This window comes from Vanacampus margaritifer, chromosome 9 (genome assembly GCF_051991255.1).
Source record: "Vanacampus margaritifer isolate UIUO_Vmar chromosome 9, RoL_Vmar_1.0, whole genome shotgun sequence".
NCBI lineage: Eukaryota > Metazoa > Chordata > Actinopteri > Syngnathiformes > Syngnathidae > Vanacampus > Vanacampus margaritifer.
This window is the reverse complement of record NC_135440.1, coordinates 22,794,901-22,817,562: the sequence shown is the minus strand read 5'-3', so window position 1 is coordinate 22,817,562 and position 22,662 is coordinate 22,794,901. Positions and strand designations below refer to the sequence as shown.

At 40.3% G+C, this 22,662-nt stretch overlaps 1 protein-coding gene and 1 long non-coding RNA gene across 7 annotated transcripts in view; one reads left to right on the top strand and one right to left on the bottom strand.

The window, feature by feature from the left end:
• The window catches only part of map7d1a (MAP7 domain containing 1a), a 30,020-nt gene extending 28,693 nt beyond the window's left edge, over positions 1-1,327 (top strand). For all 4 annotated transcript variants that reach the window (XM_077574740.1, XM_077574741.1, XM_077574739.1 and 1 more), the window contains one exon: positions 728-1,327. In XM_077574740.1, coding sequence (XP_077430866.1) covers positions 728-738 — 11 coding nt within the window. In that variant the 3' untranslated portion in view covers positions 739-1,327. The remainder of the gene's footprint in view (positions 1-727) is intronic.
• LOC144057315 (uncharacterized) overlaps positions 1-22,662 on the bottom strand; it is a 58,394-nt gene that overhangs the window by 3,506 nt on the left and 32,226 nt on the right. The window lies entirely within an intron of this gene.

Here is a 22,662-nt window from a genome sequence, read left to right as displayed (position 1 = left end):
GACCATTTTTGCCGTTTTCTAGAAGCAGAAAAAAAAATCTTGATTATTTTTCTAGAATTTTTTCTTCAAGAAAATAAGTTGCAATATTGTAAAAAGAAAATTTGTGCAGTTTTCCAGAAAATAATAATAATTTTGTTTTCACTTGCTATCCTTAAGAGAACAGAATTTGTATTCACAAAGTGAACCCGACACGTGTGAACACTAAAGCTTAAAATAAAAGAGGCGCATGTCTTTGGGGGGGGAGCTCTTTAGTTGCACAGTGATGGATGGCGACAGATTTGTTTGGGTTTGTTTTCTGTAATATAATTGGGCACACTTACAGAGTGGAATTCCTCAAATGGCAAAAGTGATGAGGAGACTCGATCCGCGAGAAGCTTAGAAACCCGACTCTGGAGCAATTAAGCGCTGAGTCGGACCCCCTCCCTCGTACCACCCCCCGCGCACTCATCCATATCTTTGTCACTTGTTTGGCAGCAGACCACCATCTGTCTGCGCCCCCAAATCTTGTTTCATGGCGCATCTGACTTTGCTCGTCCACTTGTCCAATAAAACGTTCCCTCGTCTCCTTTTCGCTCGAATGAACGCAAAGGACACGTGAGACGACGGCTTTGACCCGGGAACTATTTCAACTATTACGCCGCCAATACGCGAGAGCGCTTTTGTCATGTTAAAAAGTTATTTAAATAGATACATTTTCACCTTTTCCACTTTTTTTTTCTTTTTCCAGAAGTGCTGTGAAATGGCGATCACGCGTTTGGCAAGTGGAGCCCTGCAGACAGCCATCAGTGTACATCCCCTTTCACACAAACTGTAAAGAAAAAAAGCTGTTATTTTTCCACCTTTGAAGGTGAAACCGGGATGGCGTCACGCCAGGCTCTGTGTGAAGACCTCGTGTGTATCGTCTTCCCAGACGGCGTCGTCCTCCGTACACGCCACACAAACACACTTTGTTAGCTCGTATTTAACTGGAGGGAAATTTTTGTGTGTTTTTTTTTGTGTGTGAGTAAATGAGGGAAGCAACTTTGTCAAGTAAACATGTTTATTTGATTGATTAAACGCAATAATATTAACGCACAGCTTCAACACAATTGAAGTCACACATCTATAAAGGGCAAATCTGTAAAAAGACAGATTTATTCTCCTATTTAAAAGCTAAGGGATGTTTTTTTTTTGTTAGTTTTAAATCATTACAAATGTGCATGACTCAAGTGTTTGCTCATTTGCTTCGGGACTGGTCTGTGTGCGTGTCTGAATACATTTTGATGCGCGCTGTGAGCTCCCTGTGGAGTCATTTCAACAGTCTTATTAAAGACAAATCTGTACAGTGTCCGCTGTTTGTTTCATTGAGAGTATAATAAAAGTAAAATCAAGTAAAAAAAATGCTCAACCCTCGAAGATGCTTGAAAAACACGGCAGGAAAGTTTTCTTTCATCTTATCGTGACCACAATCCCTTAAAGCCCATAAATCATATTTGTTCAAGAAATGATGGTAGTATTACAAAAAAAATCCTCAAAGAAATAAGTCCTTTTAAAAGTCTCGTTTTTTATTAAGAAGAAGAATGTCATTTACAATGTATATGTCGAATTTTCTGTCAGATGCTCATTGAGCTGAAGTCTCAAGATCTGCTGATGTCTTGATACTAGGGCCCGACCGATTAATCGGCCACCGATTTTAATCGGCCAATTATTGCCCTTCAAACATCGGCCAAAACAATCAGCCAATTGGGCCAAATGGCCAAATTTTTTCCTCTTAAAACTTTATCATTGAAGAAAACGGAAGTTTCCGACGCTGTGAAAGTACCCTGAATGCACCATTTTGCTGGCGTAGCATTAGCAACTAGCAAGTGTGTAGTGTATGTTATTCTGTTGTCCCTAAGCTGTTTAATGACACCTCATTTAGAGTTAACTGTAAAACTAAATACACGACAATAAGAATAACATCCACTGTATATTTAAATACAAAACATGCTTTGTTTTTATAACATCGCTAGCCTAGCGCTAATGCTAAAAGTGAAGGGAAGATCACATGCAAATGCTAACAGGAAGTTATCATCAACTTCGGGAGTGTTTTTCCTTCAAACAATGAATATTCACACACAAATGCTGTGGTAACACCATTTTTTTTTTTTAAATAATCGGTAGATGAATTGGTAAGCTGTATTTTTTTCAGTATCGGCATCTACTTGATACATGACAATGGTTTATAAAAAATTAAAATATATATTTTTCAAGAAACAAAAGTTTATTTTTTCATGATTTTTTTTTTTAATTAGTCACCTCACGTTAATTTTTTTATTTTTTTGGATTCTTTCGGGGGGGGGGATCCCCCCATATGACGAAAATAGTAATATTTCAAGGAAACCCTAGCCCTATTTTGGGTTTAAAGTTGTGCATTTAAAAAAAAATGTCATTTGAAGGCAGGTAGACTAAACCAGCAAGACTTGGTTAGTGGAGGAATCTCATTTGGGCTGCTTGTATCTGTGATGTTGTTCTTTTGGTCTTAAAGAACAAAAATTCTATAATAAAAAAAAAAATGCCAAGAAAACCCCAGCACACTTGAGAAGTGATGCTGAAAATTTCCCCATAACCAAAATGGACTCCATGGTGGCTTCCACAGCCGTCCACAATCATAATGATTACTCATCCTTCATGAACCAGGAAGTAGTCTGCCAACATGGTGTGTTTTGGAAACAGTGCGGCTGTAGTTTCTAAATATGGTCATAAAGCGTTGCTAAAGCATCACATTTAATACTGCCTGAAACCTTTTGCATGTAACAAAGTTAAATAGTTGTAGTAGCCATAAGTCAAGCGGGTCATAAGAATCAAGGGAAAACATTCCCAATCCTCCACACAGCTGACTTGCATTACCGATTGCATATATGATAGACAGCATTCTATTAGAGTATGCATATTATTGTCCCTTCCCAAGAGCGCCAAGATGTGCTCAACTGATCTGGCTAATGCACTTTTAAAGAGGGGGGGGGGCTGGGTAGGGGTGGATTATAGGCTCTATTTTTAGGGAAGTGTCAGTGAGGGGGCGCACAGTTGCAGGTCGAGCAGTGCCGAGGTTTTCCTAATACGTTCGCATGAAGGCCGGAACAATAATAACCGAGTCATCGGCGCTTGGTGGACACAAAACACGACTTGGCACTTTCATTTTAGTTCAAGCAGGGGTAAGAAAATGACTTTTAGCCACCTTTTGGAATGCAAAATATTCAAACAACAGTTGGGGCAGGCGTCTATTAAGGGGAACTAAAAGCAATTTAAGTGACATATGTCAAGTAAAATTGACAAACGCTAATGTTAGCGCTGGTCCAACAAAATGAAGTAGTCGGGGGTCATGTTCGCAACAACAGCAGAAATGCTAATGTTAGCATCAATTGGTGCTAGTGTTAACGAGCCCAGGTGTTGACACGAGCCTGTCCAATATTGTAGATGGCATAAGTGTTTTTGATTGGGTGTTGTTGCGACAACAATGACACCAATGCTAATGTTAGCATTTATGCTAGCGCTACAACAGCAGAGAAGAGTCTCGCTGCCAACCACGGGCGAGTGGAGCCCGGAAATACGTCGCCTCCAATTCCGTCATTTTTTTTTTACTAAGCATAAACGTAACTATAACACTAAACATAACCATAATCTTAACTCAAACTAACATTAAGTAGTATTATTTGTATTTTTAAATATATTTCACCGTTTTAACTAGACGGCTGTCGGCGCTTTCGTCACCACCGGAACACCGAAGTTCAATTAGTCATTTCTTCGGCAATAAGATACGAGTGTGTGAGGATGTCCCAGCCATCAAATGTCTCGCATCCAACCTGCTCAGTGTTCATGCTCGGCCCCCCCCCTCGGACCACCACTCACTCACCCTCACGCTGATCCGTGCGTATCTGCTCAGCGACACGCAGGGACTGCTCTCCGATGACAGTCCGTTAATGAAAGGCCACGGCAACGCTGCGTGGCGTCCGAGCGTGGGGGCTATTTCCATTCAAAAGAGGACCCGGTGCCACCCAGGGGGTCGCTGCAGCTGGCTCGGAACGGGCAGCTGAGGGGCAGGGGTCGGGACATTGTCACAACCTGAGTGCTCTTTGATGACTCCCGGGGAGTCATCCTGACGTGCATTTCAAAATAAAAGCGTGCTCGCAGATTTATTTGGATTAGCCGACGTTTGTTTTCTGACTGGTTCTTATCATTCCTTTTGTTACGTGCTATTTAAAAAAAGAAAAAAAGAAGAAGGTCAGGCTAAGCTAACGTCGCTACCAAAAATGGATTTAATGTGTTGGACGTCAAGCTAATATTTAAAATCCACTTGAGTCTGCGCAAAGCGCGTGTGATTTAAAAGGAAGGGTAAAAAATTTAAATTAAGTCTTGAATGTCAAACAAATTTAGGGATTGGCATTGGGGCACACACAATTAACTCATTAAATTCCAGCCATTTTCACTGAAGCAACCCCCTTCACTTCCGTTTTACTGGATTTTGACTGATTTTGCAAGGCCCGCAGAATATTGTGTTCAACTGCTATGAAAAAAAAAACATGGAACCTACTAAAAGAAAGATTAGAGTCTCTTCTTTCATCAGGAAAAAAAAAGCATATTTCTATCTGTTTCCATTTTTCAGCAATTAGCATTAGAATATAGCTAAGTAGCTAAGCCACTACATCGTGATAACTTACATTGATGTTTCTGCATTTGGCAATTTATTATTATATTATTATTATTATTATTATTATTAGTATGGGATTTGTTTTAATGGGCTTTAGGGGAACTGATGAATACACGCACGCACATACACACTCACCCACATACAAAAAAAATGTATATATATATGTGTGTGTGTGTGTATATATGTATATATATATATATATATATATATATATGTATATATATTTAAAAAATTTAAAAAAAGAGGAAAAAACTTTTTTTTTTTTTTTTTTAAAGGAGAGCAATGATGATGTCAAATCGAATGAATACTGAGCTCTCCTTATTAAAAAAAAAAAAAAAAGAAAAAATAATAGAATATAGCTAAGTTTCATCATTATTCATAAATCTGCTTTAAATTGTGGGGAAGTTAGCTTGTTGCAACATGGCCCTGGTTGATCTCTTATAATCTGCTGCCACCTGCTGCCCATTTGTGTAATAACTACCACTGCTTCAACTGTTTTGTGCAGTTGAGAGGCTGCGTCAAAGCCTTCTGTATGCTCTAGCATTAAAAAAAAAAAAAAAAAAAAACTAAACAAAAAACGTATAAATATTGTATGTCTTTGGGACACTTTTTTTTTTTATAGAACGGATTTATACGTTTTTGGGAGCAACTGAGTTAAGTATTCAGGCTGATCTTCACACCTACAGACAATTTAGAGTACCCTAAGGTGTTTTTGGAATTTGGTTGGAATACCACGCAAACTTCACACACAAAAACCACGGCTGAGATTTGAAACCAGAACCATAGAACCCCTTACTTACTAAAACTTGATTAGCAGCACCTTCAAAAAAAAAAAAAAAAGCCCAATTTAAGTAACGCTTTCTGTTGTGTTTTGATTTTGCTGTGTTAGTGCTATTTCTAAGCACGGTGGGAATGCTTGGGCAGATATCTTATCCTAAAACAAACTTGACGGGACGGCAACAAATCTCAAGGGAACCTGACCGAAATGATCCAGAAGTCAGCGGATGTGCACATTTAACGATTTAAAAAGCACATCTTCTCAATTCCCATCGGTTGAGTGGTGACGCAGCAGTGAGTCACAGACGTCGCCGCCGATCAACATCACAGGCAGCTTTGATTTTGCAGTCTCACATTGGCGGTTATTTTTAGCTCACGGGAGAAGCACGCGGCATGAATCCGAGCTACACGCTAAAGCTAAACTGGCAGTCCAGGCTTTTGGACTCGTTCCAGTCCAGGACAAGGAAACGGGATCTCTCGCGGTAACGCGAGTTGTCCGATTGTGAGAGAGCCTTCCAGATGTCATTCAGAGAGACACATATTTTTTTTATTCTCTTTGTTCTTGGACTGAGGCCACCTTGTTTTGCGTCCCGGCGACCACATGAAGACGCGATGACTCGGCTGTTTCCTGTTGCGATTGAGACTTTGAAGACTCTTATTTGCAACAACAACAACAAAAAGATACTTTTGCCAACCATAAATCAGCCTTTTTATTTACACTCCAAGAAGAACTTTTATTTTTTTTATTTTTTAGATGGCTTTCATTTGGGGCAGCACGGTGGGGTTTAGTATTTAGCACATCTGCCTTAGCGTTGTGAGCTTCAAAGCTGGTCTCCAGCCTTCTTGTGTAGCAGCATTTGCGTGTTCTCACTTGTAAGTTTGAATATGCGTCATAAAACACACAACTCGAAAAACTTTCATGTAGAAACATGAAATTTGACAGTCATTTCATGAGTAGACCCACAATAAACAGGAAGTCTGAGATTTTAGCTTGAAGCGGCCATTTTTAGGGCTCACATTGAGAATTTCCTGGCCTTCAAAGGCAATTTGTGAAATATCTTCTTCTTTTTTTTCTTCCACAATATCGATTGTTGTGTGATCACAATGACTGCCGGGCATAACAGGATGTAAAAATCAGCCTACCTTTAAGACTTCTACTAAATACAAGAATTAGCAGTGGGTGATACAATATTTGGAATTTTTACACAAACAGCTCCTGTTTCTAGATAATAATTATTATTATTATTATTATTTCTCTATCTAATCTCTCTCTTTCTATCTCTAAAAATCCTGAACTTCGTTATATAATGTTGAGACTGTATTGCTCAGTTAGCTAGCTGGGCATCTAGCTAGCTAGCTAGCTAGCTGGGGAACTGTCGGGTAACTGCACTAACTAATTGAATTAAAAAAAACATATATATATATATATAATGAGTTAATTAACCAACTGTTTAGCAAAACAAATTCTAAAACGTTATCTATTTAGAATAAATTAAACATGTAAATTAGTGAAATAAATAAAAATAAAAGAAACCAATGCTTATAAAAAAAAATTGCTAAGCTAATACAAGAAAAACGGCTACAGTGTGTGTTTGCATGACACGCGACAACAGCCGTTCTACGACACTGGGGAGGGCAAGATGATCTCTCGTCGAGACAAAGATGGGCTGTGGAGGGTGTGTGTGTGTGTGGGGGTATTTGAAAGTAGCATCAAGACCCCGAGTTGTCAACGCAGTCACGGTAAAAGCATTGGAGCGGAGGGAACGTTTTAGCCAGAAAGTGAGACTGAAAGCAACACATTTACATAGCGGCCCAGGTGAGAATGTCTGCATGAACACCTGCATCTGGACAGACCAGCGGCAATGACGCCATGTTGGCTCTCGCTCGGCTTGTTTGCTTAATAAAAAAAAAAAAAGATGCGTTCTTCTAAAAACAAATTACGGTGTTAACGGTTTTCCCCACGGGAACATCACACACAGCTGCTTGTCACTCCGACGAGTGGAAAGTACCCTTGGGAGGCTTTTTTTTTTTTTTTTTTTCACTTTCTGGTTTATTCACGCTCACATGTGAGACGACCGCCCAGGTCTTTTTTTTTGCTTCAGTGCTGACTGGGCACTTTTTTTGTTTTTTTCACTCAGATTCGCGCTTCAGTTAAAAAAAAAAAAAAAGGAGGCAGATTGCTGACAGCGTCTGGACACATGGTTAAAAAATGAAATAAAATAAAATGGAAGGGAGGGAGGAAAGCTGAAAGCAACTTGGTTGAAAGAAGGGAACGAACGCATACTGTGGCGTACATCTTGCTGGACTGGAGCAAATCTCACGAGACTTAAGCTCATCCGAACTAAATCCGAACAAATAGGACGTCTCCGAGCATCCCAGAAGGTACCGTTAGACTTTGAAGGTTTTGCTGTCGTGGAATTGGCTCCAGATGCGATGTGCATTAAATCAAGCCCTGGGCCATCGGTGTGTCCGCTCACAGCGTGTCTACAGGAAGGTTTAAAAAAATAAAATAAAATAAAACAAACACGGAGGGAATTCTGGATAAGGCATCCACTTGGAACAACACTGATCTCATCTGTATGTTGTGAGTATTAAAAAGCAGATGGACAGAATAATAATTCAGCCCGCAAAGCAGGTTTGACTTAGCAACATGAAATTTGGTAGGCATGGCTCATGAGTAAGCCCACCAAAAAAAAAGAGAGTCTCCAAAGCCATGCCTGAAAAGACACAGTAAATCTACCATTTTGGTTTGAAGCAGCCATTTTGGGCTGATCATGGCCATTTCTTGGTCAGATCCAGTTTAGCAATATGAAATTCAGTACAACAAAAATGAGAAGACACTCCCCCAAAAAGTTTCAAGAAGCCATGTCTGACAGATACAGGAAGTCTTCTATTTTGTTTTGAATTGGTCATTTAGAGTCCTTTTGGCCATTTCTCGGGCTTCTTCAAAAATTCTCAGTCATTAAGGTCCAGAGCCAGTTTAACTTAGTAACATGAAATTCAATACATGCACGTGTCTATCCTGACCAGACCTACAAAAAAGTTTCAAGAAGCCATGTCTGAAAACCCACAGGAAGTCTGCCATTTTGGTTCGCAAAGATCATTTTTGTGTCATTTTCCAGGGCTCCTTATGAGACAAACTTCTCTGATTGCAACCACATTTGATCCAATCATACCGAACAAAAGGACCGACACGGATTTACAAAGATTTGAGGTTTTTGTCAGTACGTGTGGCTAAAGTATGACGGCAAAGTTTGATATCTCGCCATGAAACATAAACTCTAATTTGAAGTCAGCTCCGCAAGGTCTGAGCTTGATGAAGACCTTGTCCGAAAGAGATTCATTGGCAACCCCCTACTTGGCACCTGATTTCCTTCCAGTTCTCTAAACTGGAACGAGTCCTCCGTCTTTGCAGGTTTAATCGTTATTGTAACCACATGGCTACAGAAGTCATAGTGTAGGTTCTAAATGTCATCCATCTTCTTTAGTGTATATCCTGTGGAGGGTGGCGGCGGCTCTCTTAGTTTCTGCCAGACAGCATTTGGGATGATGTTATAAATTGTCCTCCGGCATGTCCCATTACATTGAATAAAAGTGTCTTTTGTTATATAGGACAACTAATCAACTCAAATCTCAAAGGTACTAAGCATCCTTTAGGCTAATTGGTCGAACGATGAAGAACATTTCTCCGTGTACTTCCACATTCACAACAGATTCCAAGCTCAAAATATTCTGCTAATTCAAGGCCTCCTGGGAATTATTTTCCCACTTTCCCCCAAAATACAAAATGTTCCACAAGGAAAAAAAAAACAACACAATTTAAATTAAAGAAATTCTTTAAAATGTATTTTAAAATTTTCCTTCAAAATCCCACATCTGAAGAATTAAAATTAAAATCAGTTGTAAATGTTCATCATTTTTCAACCAATTCAAGCCATTCTAACTTCAACATTTTGAAAATTCCAAAATCATTTTTGTTAGAATTCCACGTTTTGAGAACATTTCCAAATTACTTGAGAAAATTACAAAAATTTTTGGACTATAAGCCGCTACTTTTTTCACTTGCATTCGACCCTGCGGCTAATACAAAGGTGCGGCTTATCCATCAGATCACAATTGGACGCAGTATAACAGACAACCAACCAAACAAACCAAGGGAGGCCAACTACAGTAGAAGAGAGAACGAGAGCGAGACAATTTTCGCCCTCGTTATGAAAAACAAATTAGCGGGAACCCGGTGCGGTAACATTAAAACACAGCTTACAGTCGGGTGCGGCTTATATGTGTCACAAACTCGAGTGTTCCTCAAATTTAGCTAGCGAGGCTTATAGTCAGGTGCGCCTTATAGCCCAGAAAGTACTGTACTTAAGAAATATTATAAATTTACCTCCATTCCATTCAGCTTTTTTTTTTGTAGGTTGTCAGGTCTCGGATTCTATATTTTCTACATTGTTTAATGCATTCTATAGTATTCACATGCATTTTGAAGTTTGCATTTTACAGGACAACTTGAATTTGAAAAATTTGAAAAGTACAGTCCTTTTTTCAAAGATTTTGATTTTTTTACAAATTAAAAAACATCATTCTCTAAAAATATTTTTTTTTCCCAAAAAAAAAAAAAAATCCCAGTCCCAAATACAGTAAGCAGACCTTTTTTCCCCCCCATTCTCAGCAACTTTTTTCTTTAACATTACAACTTCACATTCTGTACTTGCAACATTTGTAATTAATTCCACAGGACATCATTCACTCGCAATATTGATTTTTTCCCCCTGAGTCCTTTGTAGAAGTTCCATGCGAATAATAATAATAATAATAATAATAATAATAATAATAATAATAATAATAATGCATCAGATCTATATAGCGCTTTTCTAGACACTCAAAATAACTTTACAAAGGAATGGATACATTATACGGCCTCTCCGACCACCACCAAACATTTGCACCTTCCACAGTAGCACTGGAGGCAATGTGTGTGAAGTGCCTTGCCCAAGGACACGACGACACATGACTTGGGGAGAGCGGGGATCGAAAAGCCGACCTTCTGGTTACTGAAGGACCGTCTCTACACCCACGGCCGCTACATCTATCCGCGCCTGTCCCCTCGGTCCCATGTTGTCACGTTCTTATGTTGGGTGCGTTTGATTCCCCACCGGCAGTAGATCCCTCCCGCACCCTAATACTTTAAAGTCAGCAGAAGAAGAAGATCTCCGTGTGCATCATCACATCTTAAGACCGCATTCCCCATTTCTCACGGTAAGGCCTCAGGTCAAGTTTCACCGTTATTTAATCACAACAAATGGTTCACATCTTGACTTAGTAGCGTCTCGTCAAATAAGGAAGGAGTTGGCGAGGGCTGGCACGCACCAGGAAACGTGGTCAGAGAAGTGCAAGATGGTCGCGCTGGACTTGATTTAATTCACTGACATGCAGAACAGCAAATAAAAGTCATACCAAGCATAAAACATGGGGACTGATGCACTGAGCAGGATGTAATTGTGACATTGTTTTTGTAATGTTACAACTTTTCTTGACATATTTGTGCTTTAGTTTTGGATTTATTTATTTTTTAATCCTTCAACAAAAACCTCTCAAAAAATAGAATTTTCTGGATTTATCATGACTTTTGTTTAAAAAAAAACCATCTGACTATTTAAACAAAAAAAAACTCAATTTTTAAATGTATTTATTTATTTATTATTTATTTTATTTTCCTTGTAATATTGTAACTATTTTGTTACATTATTTGGAGACTAATGTCTTGGAAAGAAAAAAAAACACCAAAAAAGTGATATTTTTCTTGTAAAATAAAACTACTTTTCTCTCCAAAAAATATTTTTTTCTCATGACATAACTTTCCTCTTCTTTAAAAAAAACAAAACAAAAAAAACTTGTTAGTTTCAGGACATTCTTCTGACTTGCCTTTTTCTGTGAATGCTCAGTCAAAAGATGTGTCCCAGTAGCTTGAGTTTAATTGCAGGTTAACACTAACAAAGCAAATGGTGTTTTGATTTCAATTTGGACAGAGATAAACAAAACAGCTCAAGTCTAATCATAACCAAGTGACATGCTGTCAGAGGAGCTTTGAAAAAAAAAAACATTCCCATGCTAGCTGCGTTTGCTTGAAATTAGCCAAAATCATCGCATTGATGTTTATTTGTGAGTTATTGCGCCACTTTTGCACACAAAAGCATATTGTGTTCCCAGCAAAAAAAAAAGGAGCAGATCCCCATATGTTGCTCATCTGGTGTGAAAATGGCACTAAGTCAGTATTGTGTAGAGAAGAGCGCTTGGGGAAGAGTGAAACCTTTGGAGGGGAACTCAGATGAAGAGGTCCAGACTTCTAATTCTAGCATCCCCACCGGTCAGGACTGGTCATAAAAAACACAAAACACCCAAGACTGACCTCGTATTGAATGAATGTCCCACTTGTCCAAGCCTTTTAGGAATCATTAAAATCTCTGGACTGAAAACCAAAATCCTGTTTGTCTGTTTGGCAAAACAAAGCTTTCCCTGAGGAGAATAATCAGGCCATGTTTACTTGACGAAAGTCTCGCAAAAAAAACTTCCAACAGCTTTCTGCAAAATAAAAGTATAGCAACTAACGGTTTTAGTGATTCTGTGACATTTGCTGAATCTATCCATCCATGCATTCATCCACCCATCCATCATCTACCGCTTATCCGGGGTCGGGTCGCGGGGGCATCAGCTTTAGCAGGGAAGCCCATACTTCCCTCTTCCCCAGCCACTTCAACCAGCTCCTCCGACGGGATCCCAAGGCGTTCCCGGGCCAACCGAGAGACATACTCTCTCCAGCGTTTCCTAGGATTGCCTCGGGGCCTCTCTCTGGTGGGACATGCCCGGAACACCTCTCCAGGGAGGCGTCCAGGAGGCATCCGAACCAGATGCCCGAGCCACCTCAATGGTTCCTCTCAATGCGGAGGAGTAGCAGCTCGACACTGAGTCCCTCCGGGATGATATCTCTAAGGGAGAGCCCGGATACCCTGCGGAGGAAACTCATTTCGGCCGCTTGTATCCAGGATCTTGTTCTTTCAGTCACAACCCACAGCTCGTGACCAGAGATGAGGGTAGGAACGTAGATCAACCGGTAAATCGAGAGCTTTGCCTTTCGACTCAGCTCCTTCTTTACCACAACGGACCGATACGTAAAAGAAAGATTATAGTCTCTTCTTTCATCAGGTAAAAAAGTTTATTTTTATCTGTTTTTGTGCTGTTTTGCAGCAATTAGCATTAGAAATATAGCTAAGTTTCATCATTATTCACAAACCTGTTTAAAACACTTGGGAAAAGAGCTTGTTGCAACATGGCCCTGGTTGATCTCATACTCTGCTGACACCTGCTGGCCATTTTTTTGTAATAACTACCACTGCTTTAAGCGACCTCTTCAGGTCAGAGGCTTCATAAAAGCCTTCTGTATGTCTAGCATAAAAAAAAAACACATACAAAACATATAAATACGTTTTTGGGACCATAGCAATATCTAAAATAGAACGTTTTTATATGTTTTTGGGAGCAAATGAGAGAACTTGCGTCCCTGGTCTTGCTTAATGACTTTGAGAACTATATTTTAACCAGTGATGTTCAACATCGACTGGACTCCTTTGGAATCAGTACTTAAGAAAAATCCTAAGGTATAGAGTGGAAACTTTGTGGAAATAATCAAGTTCTCGAGATTCTGCAACTATGACACGCAGACCCCGATTAGATTTCATCATCATTCCAGGATTTTATCTCGATCATGAGAAGAAAGATTTTCAGAGCACCCAGAAAGTTGACAGCAGTGTAGAGTGTCACTTTAGCTATTCCTGAAAGCTTACAGCTCCCTGAGCCCCTTTAAGTCATGGATGCGATGCTGACTTTCTCACTGCCTGGCAGGAAGCCCTCGCGACGAGCATGTGAACTCAGAGATGTAGAATGTGGGTCAGCAACATGGCGCCTGTACATTACTTGCATCAAGAAGAGCGTCAACACACCCAGCGCACGTGTCTGCAGACCAGAAGGGGGGAAAAAAAACTGGGAGTGGAAATGCCACTTAACCGAAACCTGGAGTGGAACCAACACCCACAGAAGTGGACCAGCAGAGCAGTCTAGTAGGACACAGAACACAGCAGAACAGTAGTTCTATTCAAACCTAACCCTTTTTTCCCCTGGCAAACATCTCAATGGGTTTTAAAATGAGATCATTTTTTTTCTCTCACAGAAGTGCCAGAAGAAATTTAAATGAAGACAGAAAGGAAAGTATTTTTCCACCACCTTCTAAAAAAAAAAAACGGAGCCTGACGGGCAGAACGTTGACCGGACCACAAAACGACAAGACAACACAACTAATGTTGGGTGATATTAAGCTGTCATGCCTCGACCGCATAGCTTTTGATGAGTTATGCTGCCACTGGTCTGCCGCATGTTTGACTGGACCGGGCCCTAATGGCAAAAGACACCTTGGCAAGGGATGGAACACGAGTCATGCTTCGGCATGTAGCTTGGTTTTAAGGTCACGGTTTAGTTCACTAAGGGAACAAAATGCTAATATCAAAGTGTGCATCATTTCTGATATAAAAAAAAAACAGGGTGGAGTAGGTCACATATGTCAAGTCATAATGAATGTAAGGCTATGTTGACACTGCGTTCCTGGCAGCCATGACAGAACGGGATGGTTATAAGACGATGCTGGGGAATAGGAGGGGCGGTGATTGCTGTGGATGCCTGGTGTCAAAACATTTGGCATGGCAGTCACAATGCCAATTAGAATCCTTGTAGGCTGGACTTGTCATTTTTATACAGTACACTCAAGACACGCTTCTAAATAATGTACGTGTACTGCAAAATATTGACGATGTATTAAGATCGGCCGATGCGGCCCATAAATCATGTAATTCAAGTTAAGTCGAGTCTCATGAAAATCAAGTCAAAGTCAAGCCAACCAAGTCCAAAAATTGGCACTTAAGACTTAAGTTGATTCCTGCGATTTGAGACTCCAACTTCGGATTAAAAAGAACAGATATGACATTAAAAAAAAGTTGTTGTTTTTTCATTACAGAAAATAGCTTAAATATTTACTTTTTAGGTAAGTGTATAGTCAATACTGTACTTTGTGTGCTGTGCAAAAATGAAACCATGCAGATCTAAATTGGTACAAAATTTACACTTTTGTTGCCAGTGGTTTGGACATTAAAAGCTGTGAGTTATTTTGAAGGGACAGTGAATTGACACTGTTAAAAAAGCTGCACACTGCCTACGTTGGAAAAGTCTAATTTATTTTCACACATGTGAGAGGTCTACTTACTTTGTCAGCTACTGATAGATCAGTAGTTTGACATTTTCCAGTCATTCACTTCTTTAGCTTCACGTTACAACCTTTGTCATTAAAGTTACAATTGAGCGTTTGTTGATTGTTTCATCATCTCACTCTTGGCAATGTCTGTCCGACTCTTCCAGTATCTTACAATTAGTCATAGGAATAAATCAGATAAAAAGTGCTTACATCATCAGCTCTAATTTGGGATGATTCACCTAATATTCCGCTGTTCTTCCAGCGTGATCCGAAACTGGAAGAAAGACGGAAAGCTGGCTGTGTGTAATAAATGTGAGGGCGAGTCAGTCAACAGGTCTTGTCAGCTGCGTCTACTGTATGTGAGGTTGCACTTCTCGTTATAATCTGGCACATCACACAACATCCTGTTTGGCCCACGGTGTGTGTGAGGAGTAGCGGGAGGGGGACTTGTGGCCGCTCGGTTCCAGTGACTCTGCACATGCACAGGAAGTGATTTCCATTCGCCAGCTACTGACACGCCTTCACGCCGCCAGCTTTACTGTTTTGGCTGCGCAGAAACGGAGCGAGTGCATGTGGAGGAAGATGCAGAAACAAATGGGACTCAGTTCGGTCATCAGGTCGCAAAAGCCAAAGCAAATGGAAGAGTAACACTGAAACTCTTTTGTTAGTCAGCCAACGAGTTGTAAAGTACACCGTAAACAGGAAAGTTTTGAATTTGGGGATTTTTGATGACAGACCAACAAGAGGATTTGTGTTGAGATGGAAAAAAACAGTCAAGTTGTCAAGCTTCATTGGCTTAGTGTTTGATTTCTCAAAATGTGGTTTGCATCGATGAAAGAAACACACCCTACGTACAGATCAGTAAAATGTATTATTCATATAAGTGAAAATTGTATGACATATTTAATTATGAGTAGGACCAACATTTTTAGTGAGGGAAGGCGAGACCCGGCTAGCGCATGAAGCTAACGTAGCAGTCCACATCTTCACTTGCTGACCAAAAGAGTTTTGAATTCCTCCAAATCAGTGAAAATACAAGCTAGTAAGCAAGAGAAGCAAACGTAGCAGTCTGTTTTGTTAACTTTATCCGTTGACTAAAATTTTAAAGGGATACTTGACTCATTGAGTCATTTTCAGCAGTAAAAAGTTCCTATTTTGTTCAGAATTAATTTGTTAACTTTATTATTTTTCATGTGCAATTAATACCTTTGAAAACAAATTTTCCACGACCAATCATTTTTCAGTTTGCTGACCAAACCCAGAAAAAAGGTGAGCCATGATTGGTGGTTACCTACTTCCTCAGCACAGGTGATGTCATCTTCAGTCGACAGCAAGTGGAAACATTCGTTTTTAGAGCTATTCATTTTACATGAAAAATAATCTATAAATAAAATACGAACGTTTTACTGCTGAAAATGGCTCAAAGAGTCAAGTATCCCTTTAATAACATCCAAAAAGTAGCAGAGGAGAAATTGCGGGCCCTCATGCTAATGTTGCAGAAGCCCTGAGGGAAACAGGCAACGTGAGACTGAAAAAACACGGAATTCTTGTGGTGGTGTTTGGATGCTGAACCGGCAAGATAAATATGCAGAGGTGGCAAAAGCACTTACAGAATGTACTTAACATTACTATGTGAAGACAGACTGTGAGTAGTAGACCATAAAATGAATGAATTTTTACTCTCAATTATATACCAATCCCATTTGGATAACTGGCGCAAAAAAAAATATACTGTATATAAAAAATAAAATAAAAACTCTCTTTACATAAAATAGTTTCCCTCTTCACTTTCATAGTGCTCATACTAAATAGGAAAAATAGGAATAGGAAGAAAAAAGAACTAGCATGTGCTGGCTCAAGCTTTTATATCAATACCTTGTGTCCATAGCTAAGCTAACATTGTGCACAGCTAAAGTAGCTACTAATAACCGGTGGAAAATGCACTCTTACCTCTTTTCAGAAAAATAAAACCTCAAGCAGAGGTAGCAGAAAAAATATCTTAGTACCAATACTGTGTTATTCTTTACGGATTACATTCTTTCTTTTAATAACATGTAGTCCCAGGGGAGGAAACTTTGCTTGCTTAAGAATAAGACATTACTGTGTGATATCCCTCCTTAAAGAAAATATGGCGAGATTCCTTTTCATCCTTCCGCCTGATCATGTTGTCTATCTAAATAAAAGTCCGCTCGGTCAGCGGGTGGTATAACGTCCCAAAGTTGACCAGAGCTCCCACAGCAGCGAGCCCCACACAGGCATCTTCATGTATCAACTGGTTTCGACGGATGCCATGCACATGTTATCCAGAGGATACAAATGCAAGCTGATGTGTTTTTGTGACTCACTGTGGTATGCCAAAGAACGATTTTTGGGCTACCCTGCCTCCCCGCTTTATTTATACGGCAGTAAGGGTTTGATTGTTGTTTGTTTTCTGCTTTTGTTTTTCCTTGGTATGGCCATGGTAGTGTGCCCCAACATGAACCTCCACAGAAGACATATGCTTCACATTTAGCTGAACAAAAGGTTCACTTTAATCCCTTCGTGAGGGTCGTAATGATTAAAAAGGAGGAGAAGCAATGGGAACAAACAAGCAAAAATTAATGACAGCTCACAAAAGTGTATTGTTCGCTGACAATTAGCATTACAACATTTCATGACCAAACCCAATAAAACAATCTACAATGTGATAACACTTTTGAGGCTTTTGACAAAAATAAAATGAGTGCTTGCCAAATGCAAGCTTTAGCTCACAGATTTTCAACGTTAATGTTTGGATATATGACCTCCAGGACACCGATAGGCCTAATCATTAGTATATATGTATATGTTTATTGCTAGATATTAAGTTTGAAGAAAGATGAAAGAGAGCACCGTAAAAATAACAGTAAATTTTACTGCATAGGGCATAAAACTGCTACTTTGAAATTCACAATTATTACAACTTTCGCTGTGCACGCAATAAAGACAGCAACTGTGATCATGCAATATTATATATATATATATTAATCTTATTTTTTACTAAGGGTTAGAATTAACACGTTAGCTGCTATGTTAGCTTCTGAGCTATGTTAGCTAGTCTACATAGTCACGCTGAACATTTTCCTAGACCGCTTTAAAGCTTATAAAATTGGGCGTTCGAGCACCGAAGCTACCTATACCAAGATTTAACTTCTCGGCAATTGAGAGTTAATCTTCCAGTGTGGTCTGTTCATTACCGGTGACGAGCAATGACATTTCTACAAGTTAGCGTGAAGAAATGAAAAGTCTAAATGCGACGTGTTCACTGTGTGACTGCTCGTGTCTACTTAAATGAAGAGTGTCAACTTGCAGAAATCCACAGCTGCTTGGGCATAAAATGTTTAAGCACCTCTTTAATTTAGCTGGCAGAGACTATCTTGGCAGACGAGATGTTCTTTAGTGCGTGCATGTGTTTTGAACCAACCAGAAACAGAACATGTCATACCACTTACGGACCTCTAGAGGGAGGGAATTATATTCTTATTTTTTGTTACTTTTTAATGTTCATATCCTTGTTTTTTTTTCTCGGATTCTGTGGAAGGTTAACTAATAAAAACAGAAATACAGTCTGTACTTTTTACTTTGACTTCTACTCCATATTCTCTTTTTACGTAAGTATCTATCTTACATAAGTACATAGTGTGAGTACGTTTGCTGCCTTAGTAAAAGTTAAACTACCGACAGCCCCACAGCAAAGGTTGAGCGGATTTGCAAAGGCTCTAATTTTACCCTTGGTAGACCACAGATAAGGACTACGCCTGATGTAACCCATGCTGGTATTTCGCGAAGGGTCTTTTCACTTTACGTACAAAAACAACTGGGGATGGGTGCTGCTTTTTTTCCTTTTTTTTTTTTTACTGGTGTAACAGATCGCAAGGGAGCAGAGTGGCAGTCTCAGCTGTCGTCGTGAAGCCTGTCTTCAACAGCATTGGTCTGGCGCAGCTGCGATGGGAAGCATAAGTGCTTTTCCGCATGCATCACCGACTCCCGTGAACGTATCACATATGCGAGCAAACACACGTTTCAGAGTTTTCTGTGCACGTCCACATACGTTGAAATACTGCCAACGTCGCTTGAGATGGGTTCAAGAGTGAAAAACAATGAATACTCGGGAAAGACAAAGAAAGGACATTCCTCTAACACCTATTTTTTCATAATTCGTAATAACTGGATGGCTGGATGATGTCACAACTCTTGCAGTGACCAATTTCACTCTTAAACTAATTCTTCCAAATATCATGAATGAAATTTTGTTATAAACACCTCCTAACCCAAGCCCAGACAGCCAGTCTCTACATTCCTCTACAGCCTCATTAAATCCTAAATCCAAAACCTGAGAGGCTGCAAATGACAAGCAGCCACTGGGCCAACGGGATCCGGTTGCACGGCTCGGGACATGTTTGGGAAGATGCCGCAAAAGGTGTAGCGTGGCCTTCATGACCTCTACTTAGTGCAGTTCGTTTGTTAGGCGATGAGTGGCATTGGTAGGTTCTCTACCAATCGCACCTGCTGCCTGGCCTCTGGATGAATCGGTTGTAAATCTGACGGGGTTATGAGGAAAATGGCAGCCACGCGAACTTAGCCTTTTGCTCCAGTGGGCTCAGGGTCACACATTTGGCTTTGCACTGCAAGCTTAGTTATTCCCATTAACAAGTCTCCAAGGTCCTCATTCAATAGAACTTCCACTATGGAGATCTTTGGGAAACAATTCTCCCACTTGATGTACTCTGACTGACCACCCCTGTTCTTGTATTATGAGACTTGACACAGTGGCACTCGATTTAGATGTGGGCAGTTGGCAGAGACTCTTAAGTAGGGGGGCTTAGGACTCAAACTCAGTTGAAAGCGGAAGGCCAAGGCCAGTGAGGAAAAACAATTCCGAGGGAAAGGCTAGGGATTGCAGTATTTCTCCCTTACGGGGAATATTTTGGCAAGGACTCGGGGAGCTAAACCAACTGCGGCCTTCATAGAGACGGAGGAGAGAATGAGAGATTGTACAGAACAGGCGTAATGCAGTATGTAAGAGCTTCGGACTAACGTGGCATTAACGGTCACACTTGGACTAAATGCTAAGGGGAGAAGGGAAAAATCCAAAACCTGCAGGACTCCGGCCCTCGAGGACCGAGTGTGCCCACCCCTGCTCTAGACCCTTTCACACTGAACATCCAAGCTCCAAAACCGGGAGTTACTGGCAATACATTAAAATGAGATGACTATATATTAAATATATTCCACCTAGACCAGGGATCTCCAAGTCCGATCCTCTAGTGCCCTATCCAACCTGTTTCCCACGTCTCCTTCCTCCAACACAGCTGAATCAAATGATCGGCGCATCAGCAAGCTCTACAGAAGCCTGATGCTGATCCCGATTATAAGATTCAGGTGTGTTGGAGGAGGGAGACATGGGGGGGAAAAAAGGCCTGTGATGTAACATTTTATTAGTTAGTCCTAGCAAAGGTTTGAATACTGATCCCTGTGGGGTAAGTAATAAGTTGACAGCCTTCAATAAAAAATATGTCGTTAAAACCAATTCCTTCAGTTTAAACTGTCACAATAGATTCATCATGAGGACACCCGTTCATGAACATAGGCGGCGAAAGTGCAAATGATACTGGACATGCCAAATGCATGTTTGGGACAGAGGGTCCTCACTATTTGGTTTTAAGGAATTGCACACTCGTAAAGCCACGCTCTACTTTTATCTCCTCATTTGCCCACTAATCAAAATGGCTTTGCTCATAATCGCGGCTTTGTTGGGAGCCGTCTTCAGTTTCCCAAATTTTTCATACCGACGCGTGAGTTTTGACGAGTGAGGGTGCGATCCAAGCCCTTGGCCGAAATATGAAGAAGGTGATAACGGACTTTAGCCAGGGTGTGCGTGGGTTGTGTGGTCACGGAGGCTCTTTGGAGCCACGGGGCAGCTGTCTTTGCGTGCGTGCTCATCTCCGTAACCCCCCCCCCCCCCTCTTGTGATGACAACAAAGAGGACAAGCGAGAGACATCAATCTTGCATTTTGACAGGTGTCAGATGACCCGACAGTTGTGGAACCGAGAAGACGCAGGTGGCATGGGCCAGTGTCTTTCATTACTTTCCAAACGCAATCCTTGATAGGGAATTGCATGCCAAAGAAATGCCAAAGACAACAAACTTTAAAATATAATGGCCGTCAACACTTCTTTGTTTCAGCTGTGATGAATGATTTCAAGTTAAATCGGTAATCTGATTCCACATTGGTTATCTTAACTGGATTTTCCTTGCATGCTGTTTTGTGTCTAAGGTCCAGATTGAAATATTTTTTTCACTCTTTAAAACAAATGTTTGGGTTGTTTTAAGAGGGATTTTCTCAATCTGCTTCAGAAATCGTATTTGTTAAACCTGCTCAATAGTTACGATAACTAGTCATTGTGTGTGGTTAACACCAAGTTCGGCTGAGACACAGCACAGTGATTGTGACGTGCTACAGAAAAACACGATTAAGTAGCAACCTGTAGCCTAATGCTAGTTCTTCTTTGAATGTAATTAGTTTGGATACCCTCTTGAGTACACAACAGTAGCACAAGTCATATGAGGATTTAAAAAATCTGTTAAGATGTTGAAAATCGGCACGTGCGTACCCTGCTGAGCAAAACATTCCAAACTAAAAGGAAGTTTTTTGCCATTTTAAAGAAAGCTTTAAAAGAAAATACTACCACCAACAACAAATAAAGTACCTTTTTGAAACAATCGACTCTTTTCTTCGGATTAAATGATGATTCATGGTACAGCCAGTAAGAGACGCTTGGATATTTACAAGCAGTAACGACAACCAGATGCTCCAAAACAGAGGTAGTTTTACATAAAAGGGAAGGATTTACCACACGGCCAGTTTGATTCTGCTCTCCAGAGACCCTGTGCAAGTCTTCACCTGATTATACAACATTCTATTGTTGCAACTGCAGTAGCAAGACTTATTGGCAAAGGTAGTAGAAGTACTCATACTGTGGATTAATAAGCACAGATAATTGTGTAAAAAAAGTACGGATTTAACTCCTGTACGAACTCCCCCAAAACAAAATAAATTAAAAAGTTTATACTTTTCTTACAATAAATGTACTTTACAACAAAAGTAAAAACTGTTTTCAAATGTAACGGGTAAAAAAAAAAAAAAGTCCACAGAAAAACAACTAATGCACGGAACTTCGCACCACTGCCCAAGACAATGTCCCTCAAAGGAGTTGAGATACGAGGTGTAATACTGAAAGACCGTTAGCAAGTAGACCGACACCTCCAACAGGTGGCGAGGATACAAAGTGGAGGGTGTGCAGTGTTGTGAACTGGTTTATCCAAACACAAGAGAGAGACTGAGATGGTGTCAAGGGGACTCGCTGAAAATAGCCGAGAGTGGCGTCACCGCCGTCCAGACAGCGGGCAGGTTACCGGTCCACTGACATGGATCAAAGTTTGATTGGAGATGCTGTATGGAGTCAAGGTCGCACACTTATGTCCACACATGACATTCTTAACTAAGGGGTCAAACGGTTTAAAGGCATACAGGCAGAGGTGGGGGGTTTGAGTCACATGACTTGACTCAAATCCGATAAAAGACACCAATTTTAATTTTTGGTCAAGGCAGCCTTTCACCTCTGTATGTCTTCTGTTCTTTAAATGTACTGTCTATGATCAATCTTGTGCGGCTTTAAACTTCCACTGGTTCGACATCCCCCATGACCCTTCTAAGACCAAGGTGGGAACACAGACAGTTCTCTGGATTGTTTGAAAATCCAGAAAACACCCAATACGTTTACATGCAGGCAACAACCCTCTTACAACCCGAATATTTGACCCGGAAGTGCATTTTGGGCCCTTTGAGGACAAGTCCTCAAAAAAAGATGAAAGATATTTTTCATGTAAAAATTGAAAGATGTT